Source organism: Catharus ustulatus, chromosome 1 (assembly GCF_009819885.2).
Source record: "Catharus ustulatus isolate bCatUst1 chromosome 1, bCatUst1.pri.v2, whole genome shotgun sequence".
NCBI classification, from domain to species: Eukaryota; Metazoa; Chordata; class Aves; order Passeriformes; family Turdidae; genus Catharus; species Catharus ustulatus.
In genome coordinates this window covers 58,807,320-58,829,473 of record NC_046221.1, presented here as the reverse complement: position 1 = coordinate 58,829,473, position 22,154 = coordinate 58,807,320, and the positions used below count along the sequence as shown (strand labels likewise).

The window sequence follows — 22,154 nt, the reverse complement described above, 5'->3', positions numbered from 1 at the left end:
AAAGAAGAACCAATTTGAGTGGGTCCTTGAACATCAACAGCCCTTTGAGCAGATCAGACAGGAGACAGCTTGTGTGGTAGCTCTTGGGCCTGTTTGGAACGGGACCAGCCATGTGAAATGTACTCTATGGTGCAGCTAGGAAGCATGGTCTCACCTGGAGCCTCTGCCAAAAAATTTCAGGAGAAACTCAAGGTCAAGGTTTTCGAGCCCAGGTTATCGAGAATCAGAAGCCCACTATACTCCAACTGAAAAAGAGATATTAGCAGCCTCTGAGGAGGTTTGAACCACCTCAGAAGTTTTTGGAACAGAAATTTATCTCCTTTTGGCGATGTGATTGCCCATGCTATGTTGGGTGTTTGAAATAAATATCCCTTTGACAAATCATGCAATCAACAGTACATGGAGTCAGCAATAGCACTGATTACACAACGGGCCTGAATGTGAAAAGCCAGTTTTCCAGGAATACTGGAACAGATTATGAACTGGCTGGAAGGCAGACATTTTTGAGCATTGTCTGAGTGGTGACTAGTACCTAAGAAGCACCACCATATAACAAACTACGAGAAAATGAAAGTCTATGCCCTATTTACTGATGGATCCTGCTGCGTGATAGGAAGTCATCAGAAGTGGACAGTTGCTGTCTGGAGTCCCCTCACAAGGAGTCGTTGTTGCTACTGGAGGGGAAAGTGAGTCAAGCCAATTTGCAGAAATGAAAGCCATCCCACTAGCCCTTGAGAATGGTGAAAAGAACTCAAGGAAAGCTGCCTGTACTCTATCTCTTTACTGACTCCTGGATGGTGGCTCATGCCCTATGAGGGTAGCTGCAGCAGTGGAAGAAGAGCAATTGGTGATGAAGGGGTAAACCCATCTGGGCTGCTGCATTGTGGCAGAACATTGTTGCATGCGCCGAGCCACACCAGCCGGCACCGGGGGCGGGCGGGAATGCCAGGGCCCACTGCACGGGGAGGGTGCCTGGGGCTGCTTTTGAAAGCCTACGCTGATCTGTGAAAAATGTTTGCGAATTGAGCACCTGCCAGTAAACTCCACGATCGTGGGTTTTTGTTACTAATTCGTTACTTTGTTGCTTGCGGCATGGATCTTTCTGGAAAAAAAATTGTGCCCTATAGTCCGGTGCGCCTTATATGATCTACAAAGTTGCAAATTTTGCCGACTCCCGGAGGTGCGCCTTATAGTCCGGTGTGCCTTGTGGTCGTGAAATTACTATAATGAGACATATAATGGAGCAGTTGAAAGATATATAAATTATGTGGGATCTGAGTAGGACACAAATGGTATGGAATAAGGGCTGGAGATTGTATTGAGGCTGACACATATAGAGTTCATTTTCCCTTAGCAGCGCTCACAGTGGTGGGGTGGTGTTTTGTCTGCTGCTGAGCAGCACTGGCACAGAACTGGCACTGTTTCTCTAACATTCTCCCCCATGGCTCCCATCAAGGGATTGGGAGTGGGCAAGATTGTGGGTGGGGACACAAGTAGGCGAAAATAGCTGACCCAAATAAAGGGATATTCCATACCATATAACATCAGCTCAGATACAAAAGCTGTGGGAGAGAGGAGGAATGGGGGACATGCCTTATGTTATCATTTTTGCCTTCTGAAACAACTGCTCCAGAAATGTGCACTGAACTTCCTGGGAAGTGCCTGAATATTGCTTGCTGATGGGAAGTAAACTAATTTCACGAATACAAGCCGCACCATTTTCAGCAAAATTTTGGTGGAAACCCGGAAGTGCGGCTAGTACTCTGGGGTGGCTAATATATGAACAATATTCTAAAAGCTGCCGACACAGAAGTGAGAGCCCACGGCAGCCCCAAGCCAAGCTGGAGCCTGGCCAGCCCCGGCAGAGGTGGGAAAGCCTGGCAGAGGCGGGGCCAGCGGTGTGGGGGACGGGTGGCAGTGCGGGGTGGGGGAGGCGGCAGAACCCGAGCCAGCAGCGTGGGGGAGCCCGACAGAACTGGGGCTAGCAGTGCAGGGGAGCCCAGCAGAACCGTGGCTAGCAGTACAGGGGAGCCTGGCTGCGCAGGGGAGCATGACAGAAGCGGGAAGCCCGGTGGGCGGGGCTGCCCGGCGGCGCGGGGAAGCCCAGCAAAACCGGGGCTAGCAGTGCAGGGGAGCCCAGCAGAACTGGGGTCAGCAGTGCAGGGGAGCCCAGAAGAACTGGGACTAGTAGTGCAGGAGAGCCCAGCAGAACCGGGGCCAGCAGCGTGGGGGAGCCCAGCAGAGCTGGGGCTAGCACTGCAGGAGAGTCCAGCAGAACTGGGGCCAGCAGCGTGGGGGAACCCGGTGGTGTGGGGGCAGCAGTGCTGGCCAGGGTGAGCAAACGCGGCGGCGGCAGTGCAGACGGGGTGGGGGGGCGAGCGAGCCCAGCGGCGGCAGCGGCAGCACCGGCTGGCCGGCCCTGAGCGGCCCCACCGAGCCGTGGCACCGAACTAGGCCACTCGGCCCTGTCGGCAACCATGAGCGGGCCGAGCCTGTCTGGCCCCGCCCCGAGCCAGTAAACCCCGCTATGCCACGATTCTGTTACTAATTGGCAAATTTGTGAAAGTTGCAGATGGATCCTCGCTACGAACGAAAGTGCAGCTAATATTCAGGTGTGGTTTTTTTATTGACAAAGACATCAACATTGTCGACGCACCGGAAGTGCGGCTTATACTCCGTGCGGCTTGTATTCGTGAAATTACTGTACATGTTAATTTTACTATTTTCCCTTTTGCTTATGCATGCGTAAACTTTTGCTTTTCTTTTTTTTTCTTTGCTTTATTGAACTCAATCTACTAGTTGTTTTGCATCTTATTTTCTCACCACTGTCCTGCTGTAAAGGGGAGTGACACAGCAGCCTGGTGGGCACCTAGCATCTAGCCAAGGTCAACTCACTGCATATGCACTGAAAATATTCACCAGCTTCACTGGTAAAGGTAGACCTGAGTCATGCATATTTCTTGTCATGTACTTGTTGTGACATACTTTACTGTGGATCTTATATTAATGTTTTTCTTTGAACTATTGATTGTTTATATTTTAAATATTATCTCACTGATAGATTAATAGGATAAAAACAATTACACTTTCTAAGTAAGAGACGTCCCATTAATCATATAGCGAACCTCTTGTACAATTTAATATGCAATTATTTATTGTAAGCTCGTTGACTACATCTTGAGAGTATACATTCACATATATTTGTGAATGCACTGCATTCTCATGAAACATGCTGGGTCAGTCAGAGTGGAAAATGGAGTCCAAACTAGTATGGTCCTCAGCTGTCTGTCTAAGTGAGTTGAAAAGATAACTAAATTCAGTTGCCAGACTAGATAATCTTCAGCCTCTCTGCTTAGTTCTGAAAGGGTTCAGCTGGCAGTGCTACTCCATTTAGCCCAGAGTTATTAAGGCAAGCACAAAGTGCCCAGTTCTATATATATTTTTTTTGCAAAATATTCTACCAATACGCATCTCTCTACAAATGTTGAAGGCTGTAGCTGGCTGTGAAAACAATTCTTGTTTGAATCATTGAGGTAAACTATTAAAAAATTCACACAATGCTCTTCTACCTTGCAGTAAGCATATACCATTGAGTAACATCATTGCTTTTACTCAATTTTTACCTTCCTGCGGTGATTTTGAATCTTTACAACCTCTCCTAACTGATTACCTAGGACTCAGTTTGAAAAGCAGATGTGAAAGGAAATTATTTGGAGCAAAATGGATCAACTATCCAACTATTTCATCTTTCACCAAGCCAGTGGAGACAATTGTCTACACTGCTGTAACAGGCGTTCTGCCATTCATCTCCAATGAAGCTTGGAATTATAAGATGCAAATAAGCACTTGATGATAGCTTAAATTCAAGTGTACAATTGAGAAAATTATTTATAAAGATGAAAGATCTTTTTTAATGTGCTGCCACTTTGAATGACCCATGATTATTTACACTGTATTATTGAAATATCACTGTAATCTAACTGTGGATTGTTTCTCCATCCTTTTCTTCATCTTCCATAATCACTGTTTGTTCTTCTTCTGTAAACAGCTTAGTGCCTTGAAAAGAGAAGAACACAAAAAACAAACAACAACGAAAATAAAGGTGAAAAAGGGATATACTGGTAATATACTACTTTCTACAAAATATCAGGCTAAAGAGAATTTTTCAGTTCTCTCTTACTTCTTGATTTTAATGTCATTTTCCAACATAATGCAAGTTACTCCTCATCTCTTTTTTTTTGGTCTCCTAATACTTACCGAACTAGAATTGAATCACTGCATTTTTAGCTAAAATTATTAAGCACTCTTAAATCCAGCACATTTTTGCTACCTGTAAAAAGAGACTCTGAAGTTTAATTTGAAAATCTGTTTGTTAGAAGGATTTGGGTAGCTAAATCGGGGAAAGAGCTTGCATGATGAAGCAAATACCATAATTAATCTTTGTGATGGAAACTGCTTTTGTGGACATGCATGTTTTTTCTGTGTATATAGCCATATTACTTAGATTTTGCAAGTGCAGGTGACATAAAAGACATGTTGAAATACCCACATGACAAGTGCTATCTCCACTGAAATGATATAGCATCAATAAATTGCAAAAGCTGCTGAATTAAGAGTAATGTGAAAATATACTTGGATTTAGATCATACCTCCCACAAATCTGTCTCTTCTCCTTTCTCTGTGTCTCTCTTTTTCTCTCTTAAACCACTAAGTCTGCCCTTTGAGGATTTGGAGGCTTTTATATAAAACCAAAGTATAATAAATATTGTAATAACTGCTTTCTGCATTAAAAAATAAGTAAGAGTGATGCGAGAACAACACATTAGGTACAAAATATTGGCCTATACTGCCCTTCATTTGAGTTAGCTCCTGCTTCATTTATATGCAGTTCTTCTGAGCTGGTTTCAGCAGCACTATGACATAAATTGAAATACTCTGTGCTACATGGTATTGATGCCTTGGAGTGGCTGCCTAGAACAGAGGCTAGACAGAGTTAAGAGAATAAAGAGGGTATTTATTAAATACCTTTAATAGATACACTTTGGGCAGTGTAAAAGCCTTGCAGAGGCTACACCCAAGATGGATGGCAGTCACAGGATTTTCAGACAGATAAAAATTTGGTCTATTTGCATATCAGGGGTTAATTCTCCAATTACAGCTTCAGGTAATGAAGCCATATTCCCCCAGCTGGCTCCTCCCCAGGTCACTTTTGTTTATACTTTTTGGGGCCTGAGGCTGTGGTGTGTCCTTGGATGGCAGGCCCAGAGGGATTCTTTTGTCTAACTAAAATGTGGAGACAGTTAATTACCCTTTATATGGAGTTTAGAGTTACACACCAATGAAGTATAGGATTTGAAAAATATGAAACCTTAAATCTGAAAGCTTGTGACCTGCAAATGAGGATTGTCACCATTTTTAATATTTCCCCTTCAGATCTCCTGCAAACCACTTTTAGATACCAATGCAAGAAACTCCACTTAATTCTAGTAAAAGAGCTTAATTAATAGAGTATTCTCTTGAACAGCTGTCCACACAAATACTTTGTTGTAAATGCAGCTAAAATGGCAGATGTCCCTCTTTGTTTTCACCAGCACACCTAGAACAGTCCCTCTCCGTTTTGGGTGGTCTGAAAGATTTTCTGTCACAAATAAAAACAAGTCAAATGTACCATGTAAAATGAAGAAAATTAACGTATCTACTGAACGGCATGTGATTCAGGTGAGAAGCAGAATCAGTTTTACATCTTACAAACACCTAATCCAATTGGGAAATGGAGATAAAGAAAGGGGACTTCTAAATTAGTTATCTGAAATCTCCTCTACAAGGGTCAGGCTTCTAAACGTATTCAGCCTTCAAACTTCTGAAGTGGTACAGTTAATGTTATGCTATGACCATACAAATGAGTCATGAGCAGATGTCTCCTTCAGTAGCAAGTTCTTCTTCGGTCAGCCAATACTTTGTCTTTCTGAAGGGATTAGACCAGAAGACAAAATATAATCAGATTTCTAATGGTCTTTTTTCCCATATTACTTGACAGTAAATGGCTTGAATCTGATCCAAGCCTGTAGTCAGCTGTGGAACACTCTATCGCCACCCCCACTTGGCATTATATAGTCCATTAACCAAATTAATGGCCTTTAGGCCTGTGGGTTTGAGCTAGAATGTAAATACATGTGTAAATATGGGAATGCAGTTCCTGAAATGTGGCTGACAGAGGTTTCCTAATCAAATGAGAGAGAACTAGTAAAACCAGTTTCAAGCCCTTATGCTCTCTGGTAGCCTAGAGAAAATCAGTTAAGGTGGCTCCTTTAGGAAAAAGCACATCCCCATTGAAAGCCTCTGGGTGAGAAGAATGGAAGTTTAACCATTCACCTCTTGCTTCTCCCAACTTAGCTACAGGAGTTGTCTCTAGGCAGTCTGTAGACATGTGCCCTCTTCTTGTTTTTCTGATTTGTAGCCCAGGAGATGTGGCTTAGATCTAGGTGGTACCTGACAAATAGATGATTTAGGACAACTTCTTCTAACTAGTTTTTAGCTTTCTAACAGAAACACGCTTCTGTGAGCCATTGTGGTTCTAGAGTCCACCTAAAAATTGCAAGTACTTGCAAGTTCTGTTGGGAAATTATGGCTACATTGTATTTACCCTCTGTTTTCTTTAGCTGGATCCCTTGGCAGATATCAACAGAACAACCTAGCAATCCTTAAAATAGATCTGCAGGATGAGTTGCATTTCATAATACACACAGCTCGGAAAACAGAGGTCGGGAGGCTAAGTGATTTATTTAAACAGCAAACAGAGAAAGACTAACTTACAAATGTTTCCCAAATCAAACATGCTTCTCACTTCTTTAAACCAAGAACTTCCAAACTGCATTCAGTAAAGCACATTTGCTTCACAAGTGATCAGGGGCATCATATCAAAGGAAAAAAACTTTACCTGTGTTATGCAAATCACTACTATTTTGACTTCCCATTTTTATTCCCTTTCCATTGTTTTGCATTAAAATGCTGATTGTCCTTGAAATTACTGGTGGTCCATGGAAAGTTTATAACCTACATCTCTGGGCTACATCCCTATCTGAGCTTTGAATCCTGAACTCTACTGGGAACCTCTGGATTTCATCAGTTAGCAAAGTGATTCATTGGTAATGATCTTGCTATTGACTGTGGTAAGCATTTGACACTCTGCTAGTATGGGTCCATCTGAGAACTGGGGACCTGTGTTTGGGGTCCTATATTTCAGCTGGGTCTAGCATTTGCTGTAAAAAGTTGGTTTGTGTGCTATAACTAGGTAAACAGAATTACATAAATATACTTTCCGTCATCACTTGTTAATTTAAGTAAGAGAGGGAACATGATCATAAAGCACAGTGCAGCTTTATTTAGTGTACATTCCTGAACTGTTATTCCTGACTTTACCAAAAAGCAGGTTAGTTCTATTCAAATGATCTGTGACTTCCCTTCCCTTCCCTTCCCTTCCCTTCCCTTCCCTTCCCTTCCCTTCCCTTCCCTTCCCTTCCCTTCCCTTCCCTTCCCTTCCCTTCCCTTCCCTTCCCTTCCCTTCCCTTCCCTTCCCTTCCCTTCCCTTCCCTTCCCTTCCCTTCCCTTCCCTTCCCGTCCCTTCCCTTCCCTTCCCTTCCCTTCCCTTCCCTTCCCTTCCCTTCCCTTCCCTTCCCTTCCCTTCCCTTCCCTTCCCTTCCCTTCCCTTCCCTTCCCTTCCCTTCCCTTCCCTTTCCTTCCCTTCCCTTCCCTTCCTTTTTGGCATGTTGCATTTAGTGCATATTGCATGTCATGCCAGAAGCACAGAATTATCTTTAAGGTGCTGCTAATGAGAAGTTCATCACTAATCAGTACAGCTTTGCTCCATGCTGTTTGAGGCATTTTACTGATGGTGACCTAAAATTTTCTATGTGCTTAGGTTTGAAAAGCAGGGCAGTAGTTGGCTGTTCAGAAAAGTAGGATTGCCGTTTGTAAGAGATAATGAAGTGACAAAATGCCTTTTCTTTCTTCCCATCCTTTCTATCCGCAAAGCTTGAACATGGGATATGTACTTTTCATGAAGCCCCACTATTATATACTTAGACCAAATAGGTCCAGGTCAAGACTTGCTAAGTACACTGGGGAGAGAGCAACCTGCTGTCAGCCTTCCAAGTATGTCTCTGACACTAGCCACTTTTTGCTGCCTCTTAGGAGCATCTTTACCTAAGTGTCTTACCTATTATCAAAGGTGGGATGTGTATTGCAGGTGTATCCTTTCTTCTGGGCTTTTTCTGCTCCAGTTCAGTGATTTGAGAGGCTGGACTCACTCTCTCTCTCTGTGACTTCTCTGTGATACCATACCTTTTCAGCAGATTTTCAGATGAGTCTGAAACTATGCCTGTAAACAAGCAATAAAGAAAATACTACTTTAGCCTGTTTACATTGAAGAAACTTTCACCTGTGTAGCTCTCTCAAAGACTACTCTGAAGTACACTGGCACAACTGCATGGTCTGCTTCATAATGTACTTACCCTACATTTCTTTCGAATTAATTATTTCCCATAGGCTCTAGAAAATGGTGCTATCAGGTCATCTGGCTTTTGATTGCACATAATACACTAAACTGCAGCCCATCAGAAATCATGGGAGAGATAAGTGTAATCTCCTATTCCAGGACTTTAGACATCTTGCCACAGTGGCTTAATCACACAGATGCTCAAGAGGTTTGTTGGGAGCAATGTGACCACACAGAAGTGGTTGTTTTACCTAGTGAAAGAATGTTTTCTTTATGATATGGCAATTGCAGGAAGAAAACATGCATCTCCAGCCTCTGAGCTGCTCTTCTTAAGAGAGAATCGCTGATGGAAAATACATATGAAAACTGAACAGAATCATATTTGTAACAGAATTACAAATACTGGAAAATCCCTGTTGCTTGTTTTTGACTTGGTGAATTTTTGCAGATATACAGAGAAGCCTACAGGTAGTTACTGGCTAACTTCTATGTGTATGCAGCATGGGAAGAAGGACTCAATAATGTAAGAGCACAGCCCTCTCACTGGAGATTATAACAAGGAGTGCTTGTTAGCTGAGAGTGACAAACATTTATTCCCATTGCTGTTCTTAGATCATTAGGTTTCAGTGGTAGTCTCCTGCTTATTCTTCCATTCTCCAGGTTGGTGGAATTTGTCTCTCAAACATCTCTATTTGTGCCACAGCAGGGAGCATCCTACAAGAAGCGCCTTCATTGCTGTGATGTTTTCTGGCTTCCTGAAATACCTACCCTTTGCCAGTGTGCCCATAAACACATGAACCCTGTGATTTCCAGGAGGAGCATTCTTTAGGTGGCTTGTGTGCTTGACTGGTCTACTCCCAGTCTCATTCTCAGCCTCCCACTGTGCTCTGGATGCAAGTTTCATGAGAAAGTGCAGGGGCTGGACTTGATCCATTTTGATTTTGAACCACATCCAATTGGGACATCTACTGTGGCTCAGCAGCTGCCAACAAATACACATCATTTCACACATAAATGTGACATTATTTATCAGCAAGACTATGAGCTCCATGGGAGCATGTTTTTCAGAGCATAAACCTTGGTATTCCCAGAAGTGAGACCTAACCCTTCAAGTAACATGGAATGTCTTTGATAAAGTCAGACTTTCTGTTCACTGCCTTCCCAGGTGCACATGCATGAAGCTGTGTTCCTGTCTGCATCCAAAGGGACATAACTGAATAATAATAACATTCTATGGACTTCCACCCAGCTTCATTCCCCAGAGAAGAACTGGGATTTCAAAGTGAAGAGATATACTGCTCACCTGTTAGAGGCGGTGGAGTAAAAGCCGGTGTATCTTTTCTCTTTGGCTTCTTTTGCTCCTGTTCAGTCTTCTGGGAAGCTGTGACAGTTTTACCTTTTCTTGGTTTTTTTTTGAGGTCACAGCTCTTTATCAGCTGCTCTGAAAGATCTTCTGCTGGAAAAAATTATAATAGAAATTAAAACTTAGGGGAGGTAAAAAACCAGAGGGTGAAAAGAATCACATTGATAATAGTGCTTTAATCCAAGTAAATAAAAATGCCCAGGAAGAAAAATCTCTTAAATATTTAGAAAGCCAACAAAAGAGGTCTCTGTGCGATACTACATGGGAGTCAAGTGACTTGGGTAGTCCTTCTGTGTTGCTGGCACTAGACATAAAATGGACAGAGTTGTGGGCAGCTTATGTGTTTACATGTCAGAGAGACATGTAAACTGGCTGCATCGTTGTGTGCAGAGGTTCTGTGTGTGACCACCCCTGTTTCATCCAGTGGTAACTGTGTGGATTGTATCATCAAGAATTACAAGGCCAGTTTTGTGAAGAAAAGTTTTACATATATAGGGTCAGTCTGAGGTAGTGGTAAAATGAGCCAGTCAGTACATTGTTCCCTTCATGAGTTAACTTTATTTCCAGAGCTACTGAGCAATTGGTATTTGATTTTTATTTACATAACATTACACTGGATTTTTGGTTTTCTTTTAAAACAATCCTTTACTCAGATGTCTCAGAGGGTGAACATTACTTTTTCTGCAAGGGTCTCTATTTCTGGGTGCTTATGCAAGCTGAAAATACCGAAGATAGCTTGTTGTGGTTGTACATCCCCCTGCCTCCTCTTTAGGCCTCCTGTACAATCTCAGCAGCTTCTGGTAAGCCTTAGTTGAATCAACTGAGTGGTGAGGTGCCCCTTAACTGTGCCAGCTGGGCGGTGAAGCATCCATGACCATACTGGGAGCTCTTATATGGTCAAGGTAGGAACGATTCTGACCATACCAGGAACATCAGCAGTCCCACCAAGGCAAGGAACAAAGGATAAGCAGTTGCTCTTACTAGCCTTGGTAAGTCATTTACCTGAGTTGTAGCCCAACTGAAATGGTACCATTGTTGTGAGACCTTTTGAAAAAATGAATCATCCTGATAGCATAATAGTACTGTTTTTGCTGGACTTTTTGGGAAAAATCACCTTGTGATGCTATAAACAGCAGTGCTAAGTAAGGCTGCTTGAGCTCTCCTGGAACACAGTGGGCCTCTGACTGGAATGCCTCTTGGAGCTTGCAAGCCCTCAAGTTTGCAAGACTTGAAAAACTGTTTCTGACAGCAAGTTTTTGTTCTCAGCAACCCCCCACGTACATACTCCTTGAGGTGCAGCCCATGCTGGTTGAGAAGCATTAAGGGATTTGATTTGAGTATTGCACTGAGCCTGAGAAGAATTTTTGATAGGTACCTTTGCACTAGATGTATGCATCTTTTTTCATGTGTTCATGCAAGTGAATGGATTATGGCATGAATGTTGTTATTTTGAGTATATAATTAACTCACTGTTATAATTGTAGCAAATCCAACTGAATTATTTTAAAATATTTAATTAGTCAATGATTAAGTGTTCTTGTACCCTTTTCTTATATCCGTGTCCTCTGCACCCTTATCCTCTTACATTCCAAGTCTTCATTTAAATCATTCCAAATTGCTTCAAATCCAATTTACTTATGTATGCTTCATCTACATAGTAATAGAATGAACCTTGCCACCTACCTGTGTTAAAGCTGCATTTTCATTAATTCGTATTAAAGCCTGGTTTTTGCCAATAACCTTGATGATGATTCTTTAAGCTTTTTAACCACTCATTTGTGAACCTCGCATTAACATCATCACATAAACCAATGTTTTGTATTCTTAAAAGCTGCTTGTTTGCCTTCCACTGGGCTCCCCATCTTGTTACCCAACTCCTGACTACACACTTGGATGCAAGCATGACTTCATTCCAGATTTCTTACATTATTTAAGGCATCTGTTATGTCTGTGAGCCTGCAGGTAGATGTGGAAGGATGGCCTCCAAGGTAAGTCCCTGGAGATGTGGGGTTTTTTTCTGGCCTTCACAGGCTTTTTTCATAGTCCTAATGAGCTCATTTACCCTCCCACTGCCTCAGTTTTCCAACAGTATAATGAAACTCATTCTGTATATATTTAAATAAGCAATTTCATCAACCAACTATGTTTGGTATACCAGCAGCTGTATAAATGGTGTCTGTGGCTAGAAATGCCACGTAGCAGAGACAGAACTAGGATACCTTCCTTGCAGTACAAATAAACAAAGTTTATAAAACCCGTGGTGAGACTCTTTTTTTTACAAGGAAATGAAATTGCTTTTGTGTTTTATTATTGTTATCACAGGGGTAACAACATGCAAACAGGTTTTTCTTTCTAGACTGCTAAATCTTCAGGACAATTTTGTAAGATAAGAGTGAAATCATGGCACTTGAAGCAAAGACTGTGAATATGCAAAAAGCATATCTATCAGGCACATAGTCTGGTAGTCAGGAGCATGACAAAGCAAAGACAACCTTGGTATGCTCATTGTAAAAGTTGTATGAAGTAGCTTCAAGAAAGGAAACTGATGATGAAGGAGAAAACATTTTTAGAAAGCTGCCTCAATGATGGCAAATAGAATGCTTGGAGTCTTTTACTCAAATTGCATGTGGGAGATATATTCAGGGAAAGCTCAGCTATTTCCTAGCTTTCAATTTACTGTGGTATAAATGAAGAAACTGCTCTCTACCAGGGAAAAGATCAATGACTATTTTTCCTTTCTCCTCTTTAATTAACTTCACTCTAGAGCTTCAGCTGATATTTTTATGCAGGAGAAATGCTGTCTGTCTTTCCATCTGGCACTAGAAGTGTCAGCAGAAGGTGCAATCTATCTGTTTTCATGGGGGGTTAGTTGTATTGCTGGAGGGGAAAAAGGGACAATGGACAGGACTTTATGATGTGAAGGCAACACCCCTCATTAGTGCAATGCCGTCATCAAATAACACTTACCTAAATGGTTACACTGTGAATCTTGCTTGTCCAGTCTGTCGTCTGGGATATCAAGTGGCTGAATGCATTCTGTTGACATCGTTGAAACAGACTTTTCTCCTCCTATAAAGATACTACACCACATTAAAAAACAAAACAAAACAAAACAAAACAAAACAAAACAAAACAGAAAAAGAAATTCAGCAGCATGAAAAAAACCAGACATATTGGTGTTACCTATTAACTGATGAGGAGTTCTTGTCTTTCAGCAGTCTGCTGACCTGAATTTCACTCACACATCCTGCGATGCATTTGTTCACTGCCTTGGTTACACACACAGTAACCTGTTTTGCCACCTACCCTGCTGTAAGCAGCCCACACTAGCATGGATTGGCTCTACAGAAAAACATACTACTGTTTTTTTGGGGTGGTGGCTTTTTTTTGGGGGGTAGGGGTTTGGGTTTGTTTTTTTTACCTTACAGAAAATGCTATCTCATACAGAAAGTCCTGTCATAAACAAAGTAAATGCTAAGGAATAGCATGTTTTGTTCTAGTTTTCTTCTCCATTTTTTCTCAACTGTAAACAAAGAATCATATTTGGTATTTATTATATGGACCAACTTTAATAATTAATTCTGTTGACCTAGTCTTTTAAGTCCAGGTCCACTAAGAGACCTTGCATACCAGGCGTAAAGTGCTGCCTCAGAAAGATGGCCAGTGCCCACAGACCCCAAAGCCATCATGAAGTAAACATACTCATCACTTTGGTAAGACCATGGGAGCCCATTTCACCCAGATATTTAAGTGTCCATGCTCTGTTAATCTCACTGGATTGCTGTTTGGGCTATTTTGTCCCCCTTTGCTTGTAGCTGCAGTGGGTGTTGAAGCCCATCCTCACCTATCCTCCTACCTGATCTTCCCCAGTACCTTGCAAGCTGAGATTTGGTCCTGGGGCTGCCACCACAGAAAGAAGAGAATTATATAATTTTTCACTGCTGATAATTTCTATGGTTGCTTAGCAGAAACTCATCAGAATGACAAAAGCAATGTTAAAAGGAAACAATCTTCAACTTGAAGGGATCTTGGTATCTGCCTTCATCCAGCAACAGCTGTGGTAGTTTCTTACTCACAACCTCTGTTCTCCATTTTCAGGGAATAAGAGCAGACTGTGACTTCCTTGTAAAGAGGAGAAAGGCAATGAAGAAAAGAAAAAACTGGAGACATTATGAATAGTAGATGCAAGAAGTAATTGGGGAAAAAATAGAGGAAGGGGAGGTAAAGAAGGAAAGGAAAATAAAAGAGAAAGGTAAGAAAAGAGGCAGCAGGAGAGTAACAGTGAAAAGGAGGATGGGAAAATAGAAGAATAAACTGGGGGGGTTCGGTTTTATCTTGCTGGAGGAAACAAAATTACCTTATTATTTCTCTGTAAATTGCAATGGTTGTTTGCTCACAAGAAACAGAACAGTAGGGGAGTTAATCTCATTTCCATGACTAAATTTACATCTGTGTAAAGAACAATTAACCCTTGAGCAAAATCCAGTCACAGAAATATTTGCAAAAGAAGGTAGGAAGGGTTGCACTGATGCATTTCTTCAGCAGATGGAAACACATGTCTTAAATGGCAGTAACTTAAAAATAAATGGAGTACCACTGCTGTTATGAATGGATGTGGGGGTTTAGATAAGCCCTTGTCTTTTGTCCAGGCCTCTGGCAGTAGGCAGTAGCTTTATTGAGGTGGCCAGCACCCCAAAGCCCACTGTCATTCAGAAGTTCTTTCATAATAGCTGATTCAATCAATTATAGAATGAATTATTTATTTAATAGACAGAAAACTAACAGACATAAGACTTAAACTAACACTACACAGGAATAAAGACAAAAAGAAAAGAGACTATTAGTAGCCATATATAGAGTGAGGTTAAAGGTACCTATTAATGTTACAGCTAGCAAAGAAATAACATAACTTAGGATCCAATGTATTTTACCATCCAGTTGCAATCCCCAGAGAAGTAACCACAGATTTGCATCCAAAGTCTGGGGAGAAGCCTCCCACACTTTCAGGGTGTGTGTGTAGAAGGCTTCTACCTCTGTGATAACTCTGTGTCTTTTATAGTTGGCAAAACTGTCTCTCAGCCAAGAATATTTCCTTTGTCTCTTCCCACATCTGCTCTCCAGACTCAGATGTTGATTCTTAGCTGAGGTCTGAGCACTTTTGGCATCAGGGATGACCTTTTGCTGGGCCTTTCAGGTTTTATCTTTATGGACCAGCTGTCAGTGGTAGAGAGGAGGGGGGGATAGAGATCCTGCCACAACTGCCTGGCAACATCAAATTTGACTCAACTCATGTCAACATCAAAAGTTGACCTTGACTGATACTGTACATATGGGATTAATTCCCTTATGTTTCACTATTTAAAATTTACCAAAAAAATTAATATTATACAAATTATTAAAATCTTATTGAATCAGGCCTAGATGAGGGATTTCACCTCCAAATGTTCACTATAGAAATGCTCCAGTCCAGCCTCACATCTATACTAAAGTGTTATACTGCCTGAAGGCTCATTTACCTTCACTGCAAGAAAAATCCTTCACTTGGGAAGACTCTATAGAAAGAAATCTTTGAAAGCACCTTAACATGGTTGCTCTGTTTATTCACTGTATTAATAAGCTAGAGCTGTGGTTTAAAATGAAGCAGACATAATTTTATTTAACACAAAATCTGGAAATAATATGAAAGCTTGCACTACATTTTGTGATTTGAGGGAGTTTTATTCTTCAATGCCATTTGATTTTATTGGATTTGATTAGGGCATTCTGGCTAAATATTATGACTGTAGGTAAAATATTATTTTCTGAAGAATACTCTGTTTACAAGGTTTTCAGTAAAATCACGGCTATCATTTCAGATACTATGGATATTTTTGTTTTTAACATGTCTTGAGGCAAAAAAGACTGAGGATAGAGAGCAAAATTTAAATGTAAAATTGGTAGTATATTATATTTACTGGAAATGGCCTATAAAACATAGTTGCATTTGGTTAGATTTCAATAAGTTGTTTCATTGAATTATTTCACCCAATAAAAATTAAGCTTTGCAAAGAGACTTAATATAGGGTTGCTTCATTATTTTTTCTTGATATGTTAGTTTGGAAAATACTATTCTAAAATACACCTCTTAGATCTGTGTTCATATTTTCATGGTCACAGGTGCTCAGTCCTTGGCATCTTCAGTGCTTTAAAATTCTGGTTTACAGGCTGACACTCCCCTTTCTTTTCTTTTCTTTTGTAAGTCTTCCCTGAAGCCAGCATTGCCTTGCTTACAAAAGCACTGGATTTTGTGTGTGACAAAAGATGAAAATTACTAAAACATACCCTGGATTTTGGTATCCTGGGTGTATATACATTGTATATGACATGTGAACATGTGAGTGCTGTTACATCCTGTTACCATGGATTACACACAGAGCTCTCCTTCAAAGGAAAGTTGCTGTATGTGACCATTGTAATGGTGCTTTCTCAAACCAGTGAAATCAGTTCTTGCTGCTAAGGAAATAGTTTCCCCAGTAATGTTTTATGTGAGAAGGTAGCCTGCTATGGGGACTGTATGAAGTCATTAATATGGCTTTACAAATTGAAGCATGTTCTCAGATTTTCATGCATTAGGTGCAACACTTTTCCTTCACATTAGCACAGTTTGCACTCTCTGCTGCCATCAGTCACCTTGGTAGCAAATTCTTGCTGTTCATGGGATGAAGTAAAGTGTTTTTCTCTTGCACTCTGTTATGTCTCTTGACATAATGATCCACATTCATTCTTTGTCCATCTGTAATGGTTACATTGGAGGCCTTATTCACACACAATAGAAGATACTTCCTGAGATGCTATAGATTTTCCTAAATGATTTAGGATTCAATTGTCATTTAGCCAGAGACTTTGGTACAGTGCAGCTAGGCTGTATCACCTTCTGCAGAGATATGTGCCCAAATGAGTCTCCTCAAGTCTCTTATTTCTAGGAAAAGAGAGAGCTGATAGAGACAGCTGAAATGCTTTCCTAAAAGTTGAAGCAAGTTCTAGCTTCGCCTACATAGTTTTGCATTGCTCCTTGTTAAAACTTTTGGCATGAGATTGGATTGGCTCTACTTAAAGATAGAGGAGGGCAATGAATGACAAGGCAGACTGAAAAGTGCAAGTATTGCTAAAAGCTGCTTCAGCCTCATGTGAATGAAGTCTCATGCTGAATCACTGTCATGTAACAGCATGGCTTCTTTGGACATAAACCCTTGTAAGATATTCAGATGAAAAATGTCTGAACTTTTCACTTTCTGGATATCAGCTTTGGATTTTTAGATAGGTTAAAGCATATACTAAAATATTTTTTTCAAAATTCTCAGTTGCTATGCCGGCTTGATTAAAGTGCCCAAATAAAGATATCTTATCACTCATTAACATAGTCCTAAAATACACAAACACTTGCAAGTAACATGATTACTTTCTTTGCTTAAATTATTGGTTTCCATAACAAAATTCACTAATTCAGCCAGTTCCAGGCTTCAATTAGGTAAAAATACTTTGCTAGAGATAGATAAAGAAACCTGTTTTGGTTTACTGTTTTAATGCACAGTTGGTTTAATGTAGATGTGTGTCACAAGTAATCATCTTAGAATTTAGGAAATACTCAGTACAGCTACTCTCACATATTTATAAGGTGATGTAAATCTTTCAAGGCCATCCAATAATGAGACATTTAAACCAAATTAAAATGAAATGAGAAAAAACTTACCTTGTAAGATAGAAAACAAAATTAAAGGGTTGCTGACCTTATTTTTCATTTGATCTTGAATTAGGCATGGAAATGCCTTGGGGGGGAAAATCTCCATTTCTTGTCTTCTCTTAAGGTTTGAAGGGTTGTAGGGGCTATGCAACTATGTGGGTGCATTAGGTACTACAGATAGTTGTATACAATCTGATGGGACAATACAGTTCTCAAATGAGTCACCCGCAGGTAATCATTCTTACCTATAAGATGGAGAGATTAAGTTCTGATACACAATACTTATAAAAGTATGTGGGCATCAATGTCCATACTCCACACCATTGTACATTAAGGCTTGTGATTTCTTTGTATATTGAATACTTAGAATTTCTGAACTGGCCCTTTGTAAGGTATCTACAACCTATGCCTCTGAAGATTTCAGTAGGCCGTGTGGTGCATGTGGTATTGTATGTGGATTTTTTTCTCCTTGTTCAGAAGAGTGTTTTGTTTCTACAATTGGCAAAATTCTGAAGAAAAATGTGCTAATTTCCAGGGCATGCATAATTATTAAACAAACCACTGGCACGTTAACAAGGGTGCTAGATATATAAAAGTACTTTTGAGAGCATCGTTGTTGAGTGACAGCAGTCGATTTGAACTTAATAACTACATTTTGATAGTTGGTAATAAAGTTGCTGCAGAAGTCCGTTTGGGCCTATGTACTTATCTTCTGAAGCCAGACCAATTCCTGAGAAGAATAGAGAGAACCAGAGGCAGAAACAAAGGCAACCAAGGTCCTGGGTTGGTACAGCGTGTACAATTGTTTGTCCTCCTTCTCACAGGCAGAGCCTGGCCTTGCTGCTGCTGGTGTACTCAATAGCAGGAAATGGCAGTAAGTAGGGAGTATCTCACAGGCTGCTGCCAAATGCAGACACGAGGCAGAGGCTGGACTTCCTCAGTTACAGTCCAGACTGGGTAAAAGCAGCATGTTGCTACCCTGCCCAAAGAGCTGCTCTGGCATGAGGGTTTGCTCTTTAAGACTGGTGCCTCTTCTCCCACCAAGTACACACTTAAAACTTCCTGGTGGGGTTTGATTATTAAATTATTTTAAATTGGTTTGCCCCTTTCTGTTTAGTTGCAAAGAGCACATAAGCAAACAGGGATAGTTAGGCTCCCAGCATCCTTTCCTTCTTTTTGCCTGCATCCTCACGTAGGAGGTGAAGAGAGAAACCTGTCATTCCTTCTACAGCATGCCCCCTGTGGAGGACTCTGTAGTGTGAGTGGGCCCTTATTTGCTTGGAATCATTCACAAATGCAGAAGGAAGGAGCAAAATACTGGATGAAGCCATCTTGCACACATCTGCCTTACACAAAAATCATGTGAATCAGCTCAGCAGTCAAGGGGAATGGTATAGCATCTGGCTGCATTTGGCTTCTTCCTTCTGCACTCAGCAGGCAGCCCTGGTACCTTTATCAGAAAATATGCACCTTCACCCATACTCCATCCTATCCCAGCCCCATTACAACTGTTTCCTGGCAAATCATGTGAATAAAGCAAGATTTCAGTGTCAGAGTAGAAAATAGATGTCCAAAGAGTAGAAATTTTCAGTCCACGCCTCCACGCCTTTAATTACAAGTTTTACTATATGTTTAACATTATTCTATTGGAGTGATGCCTTCCAGGATACACAAGACTTCATGCTAATGCACAGTTTCTTCTTCAGTTATTTAGGCACTAGGCTGCTCTCCACAGGCATATTGTCAGATTACTCTGATTTTCGCTTTTATAAAGCATATTTACATCTTCTTAGCAAATACTTAGATGTTTGAAAGCCTGATCTGAGTGCCTCCCTCTACCCAAAACTTGTGCTATTAATAATAGAGTAGATGCAGAAGTGCCACAGAACAGTCTGGGAACAGTTTCTTCTCACAGACAGTGTGCTTCTGGGTGCTATTTCAAAAATTGTGGCTGGGTGGTGGACGGATTCCTACCACTAGATTGTAAAGTAAACTTGTAAAATAAATAAAAATATTTATTTGTTTGATTGAAAAAAAGTGAGATATGTTTGCACAAGTTCTGTTTACAAAGTCTTTGCCTTTGGAGATCATAAAAAATACAGTCTTCCCTAATTTTTTCCTTGATGTACAAATTAACCCCCTGCACATGCCAGACTTAGTAGTGAGATAAGAAGTCCTTATACCAGTTCCCACTTTGCTGGCTTCCAAATCTGGTTTACTTACAAAACTGTCCCAGCAGTTAAAGTTAGTGCTTTAGTTTTCTCTAAAACATTCTCCACCCCCCTTGCCCTATCCACAAATCCCAGACTCAGTTCAGTCATGCCTCAACTTTCCCCACACAGGACCACCTGTAGCCCATTCCCAACACAGTGGGGACTCTGCTTTCTGCTCATCCCCAGAGGTCATGAGGCAAAAAAAAAAGAAAAAGAAAAGGAAATCAAGACACCAACCAGCCAGGAGGCAAACGTGTGGCTGAAGTACTTACTGAGCGGTGTGAGGGGGCAGGGAAGCTGCAGTTTGTTGTCAGAGCTCACTGGAGGATCTTTCAGGACTGGGTCTGCAGCTGATGCTCTTGCCCCTCTTATCTAGGAGTAAGTGGAAGCTGTTGTTGTGGCAATGCCGCACTCAGGCGTACTCCTGGAGGCTAGGGAGCAGCACCACCACTCCCTGCCCCACCAGCAGATTCTAATCCTGTTTCCTTCCTCTTCCACAAGTTGCAGGGGCCAAAGGAGAGGCGACAAGATACGTGGGAGACCAGCAGTGCCTCAAGGCTGAGGCATCATTCCTCCCAGATGACCAAGAGATGCTGATGTTCTCAACGAAGCAAGGGAGTATGTTGAAACTTTGGCACAGAGAGCCAAAAGGTGAGGTGCAGTTGCTGTGTTTAGAGCGGCAAAGAAAACCACAAGGGGAGGGACTAAGGCTGATGCCGTCAGGGACCCAGGGGAAAGTTGAGAATAAAAGTGAAGCAAGAAGGCAGGGCACACATCCAGGAGCAGCACACAAGCATAGAAACAGATGGACACTGTCTCCAGCACTGAGGTTCAGTAACGACTGCATTTTTTGTGTGTTTATATAGCCACAACTGGTTATATAAGCATGGTGTTTATGGGGCCAGGCAGGGAGTTTTCCATGGCTGCCAGTTGTTTGCCAGAGGAGACCAGTCGCTCCTATTTTAGCCCATGCCTTTGGATGGAACTGTTATTTCAGCTGAGGGAAGGAAATAAAAACATGCCTGACATTGGAAAAGCTATGGAAGAAATACTCTAGTCTGTGGTGGGACTGTGAACTGCCCCTCTCTAAGTATTCATTTGCAACAAAAATGCCTTTGTCTATATAAACTGTGAAGGCTCTCAGTTGCTGTTCTCTCCTTTTCCCCCACTCAGTGACTGCAATTCATAGGTGCCAGTGTGCATGGCATACTTTCTTTCATAAACAGCATATTGTACAGAAAGCCCAAAGGGGCAAAGTGCTAATTGCCAGCCCTGCAAACTGTGCTACACCCTTGGATCGTTTAGTATCATATGTGGTTCTACAAAATGCCAAGGATCTTAAATGCTCTGAAGGCACCACCTGAAAGAATTGTGAGCTTTTTTCATCAATGCCTGGGAGAGACAATTATGTTCACTACCTTGCAAAATGTAAGTCACCTGTGCTTATGTGTCTCAGTGGCCCACCTTTAAAATCAAGTTCTTAAATGCTTGCTCCTGAAAGAATGGAACAGAGGCTCCTAAGAATTTTTTGGAGAAGATTAATATTTCTAAATTAAAAAAAAAACCCACCAAACTAACAAAAACCCCAAACCTCCAAAATCCTCAAATCACACAAAGCCCAACCATGCTTTTTATGAGTTGCCCACCTCCATCATTGGCCAGACCTCTCTGTTGCAGTGAATTTTAAATTAAAAACCCTCTAATTGTCACTGAAATGTGTTTTACTTAAAAAAGCCAATTATTTAATATTTTTTATGAAGTCAGAAAATCAGAATGAGGTGAATGAAACAAAGTGGTCAAGTCAGAAATATGTTTTGAAACTCAGTTGGAGATTGCCTTTTAATTGTCCCAATTGAAAAAGTCAGTTAGTCATTTATAGCACTAAAGAATTCCCTGAGGACAAGAAAATAATTTCCTGTTCTAGCCGCCAAATCCCAAGGTTGCTTTGGGAATTTTACAATATAGGTTTACTCAAAAGGAAAGCAGCCTATCAACTATCTCAGCAAGATTTCACATCCAAGCCTGGTCCCCTTTTAGGTTTGTTAGCTGCCATGATGCCATGAAGCATTAACATCTCTACAGCATGTCTGTCGCATTATCAGTGGGATGGAGGATTTACTGTCAGATGTGGTCTTTTAAATGTTTGCAGTTGTTGTCCTGCTTGCAAGAGGGTTGGGACTCCTGCCATCTTTCTAATCTTCTCTGAACAGTTATTTCACAAACACAGCCTGGAAATAGTCTGAGTTTGTAATAAATCTGCACTTTAATCCTCTTCACATGTACACAAGCGCTCCCATCTTGGGAAAAGTAGTTCTTGGAGAGCTACTCATCTAATAAATATAACATGTCAAAAAGTTTCCAGGC

The 22,154-nt window shown here is 41.2% G+C and overlaps 1 protein-coding gene across 4 annotated transcripts; it reads right to left on the bottom strand.

Annotated features, from left to right (window-relative positions):
- Nucleotides 1-3,133: 3,133 nt before the first annotated feature.
- Nucleotides 3,134-20,572, bottom strand: PPP1R17 (protein phosphatase 1 regulatory subunit 17). 4 transcript variants are annotated; one of them, XM_033065211.1, is made up of 5 exons: nt 20,063-20,572; nt 12,825-12,937; nt 9,798-9,950; nt 8,216-8,377; nt 3,134-4,056 (listed from the first exon to the last, which is right to left on the bottom strand). In XM_033065211.1, exons 2-5 carry the CDS (start codon nt 12,901-12,903, stop codon nt 3,977-3,979), a joined length of 474 nt encoding a protein of 157 aa, XP_032921102.1. In that variant the 5' UTR covers nt 12,904-12,937; nt 20,063-20,572; the 3' UTR covers nt 3,134-3,976. The 4 variants fall into 4 exon arrangements, with proteins under 4 accessions (XP_032921102.1, XP_032921129.1, XP_032921113.1 ...); XM_033065238.1 differs by having other exon boundaries at nt 9,798-9,947; XM_033065222.1 differs by having other exon boundaries at nt 12,825-12,926.
- Between the last annotated feature and the right edge of the window lie 1,582 nt (nt 20,573-22,154).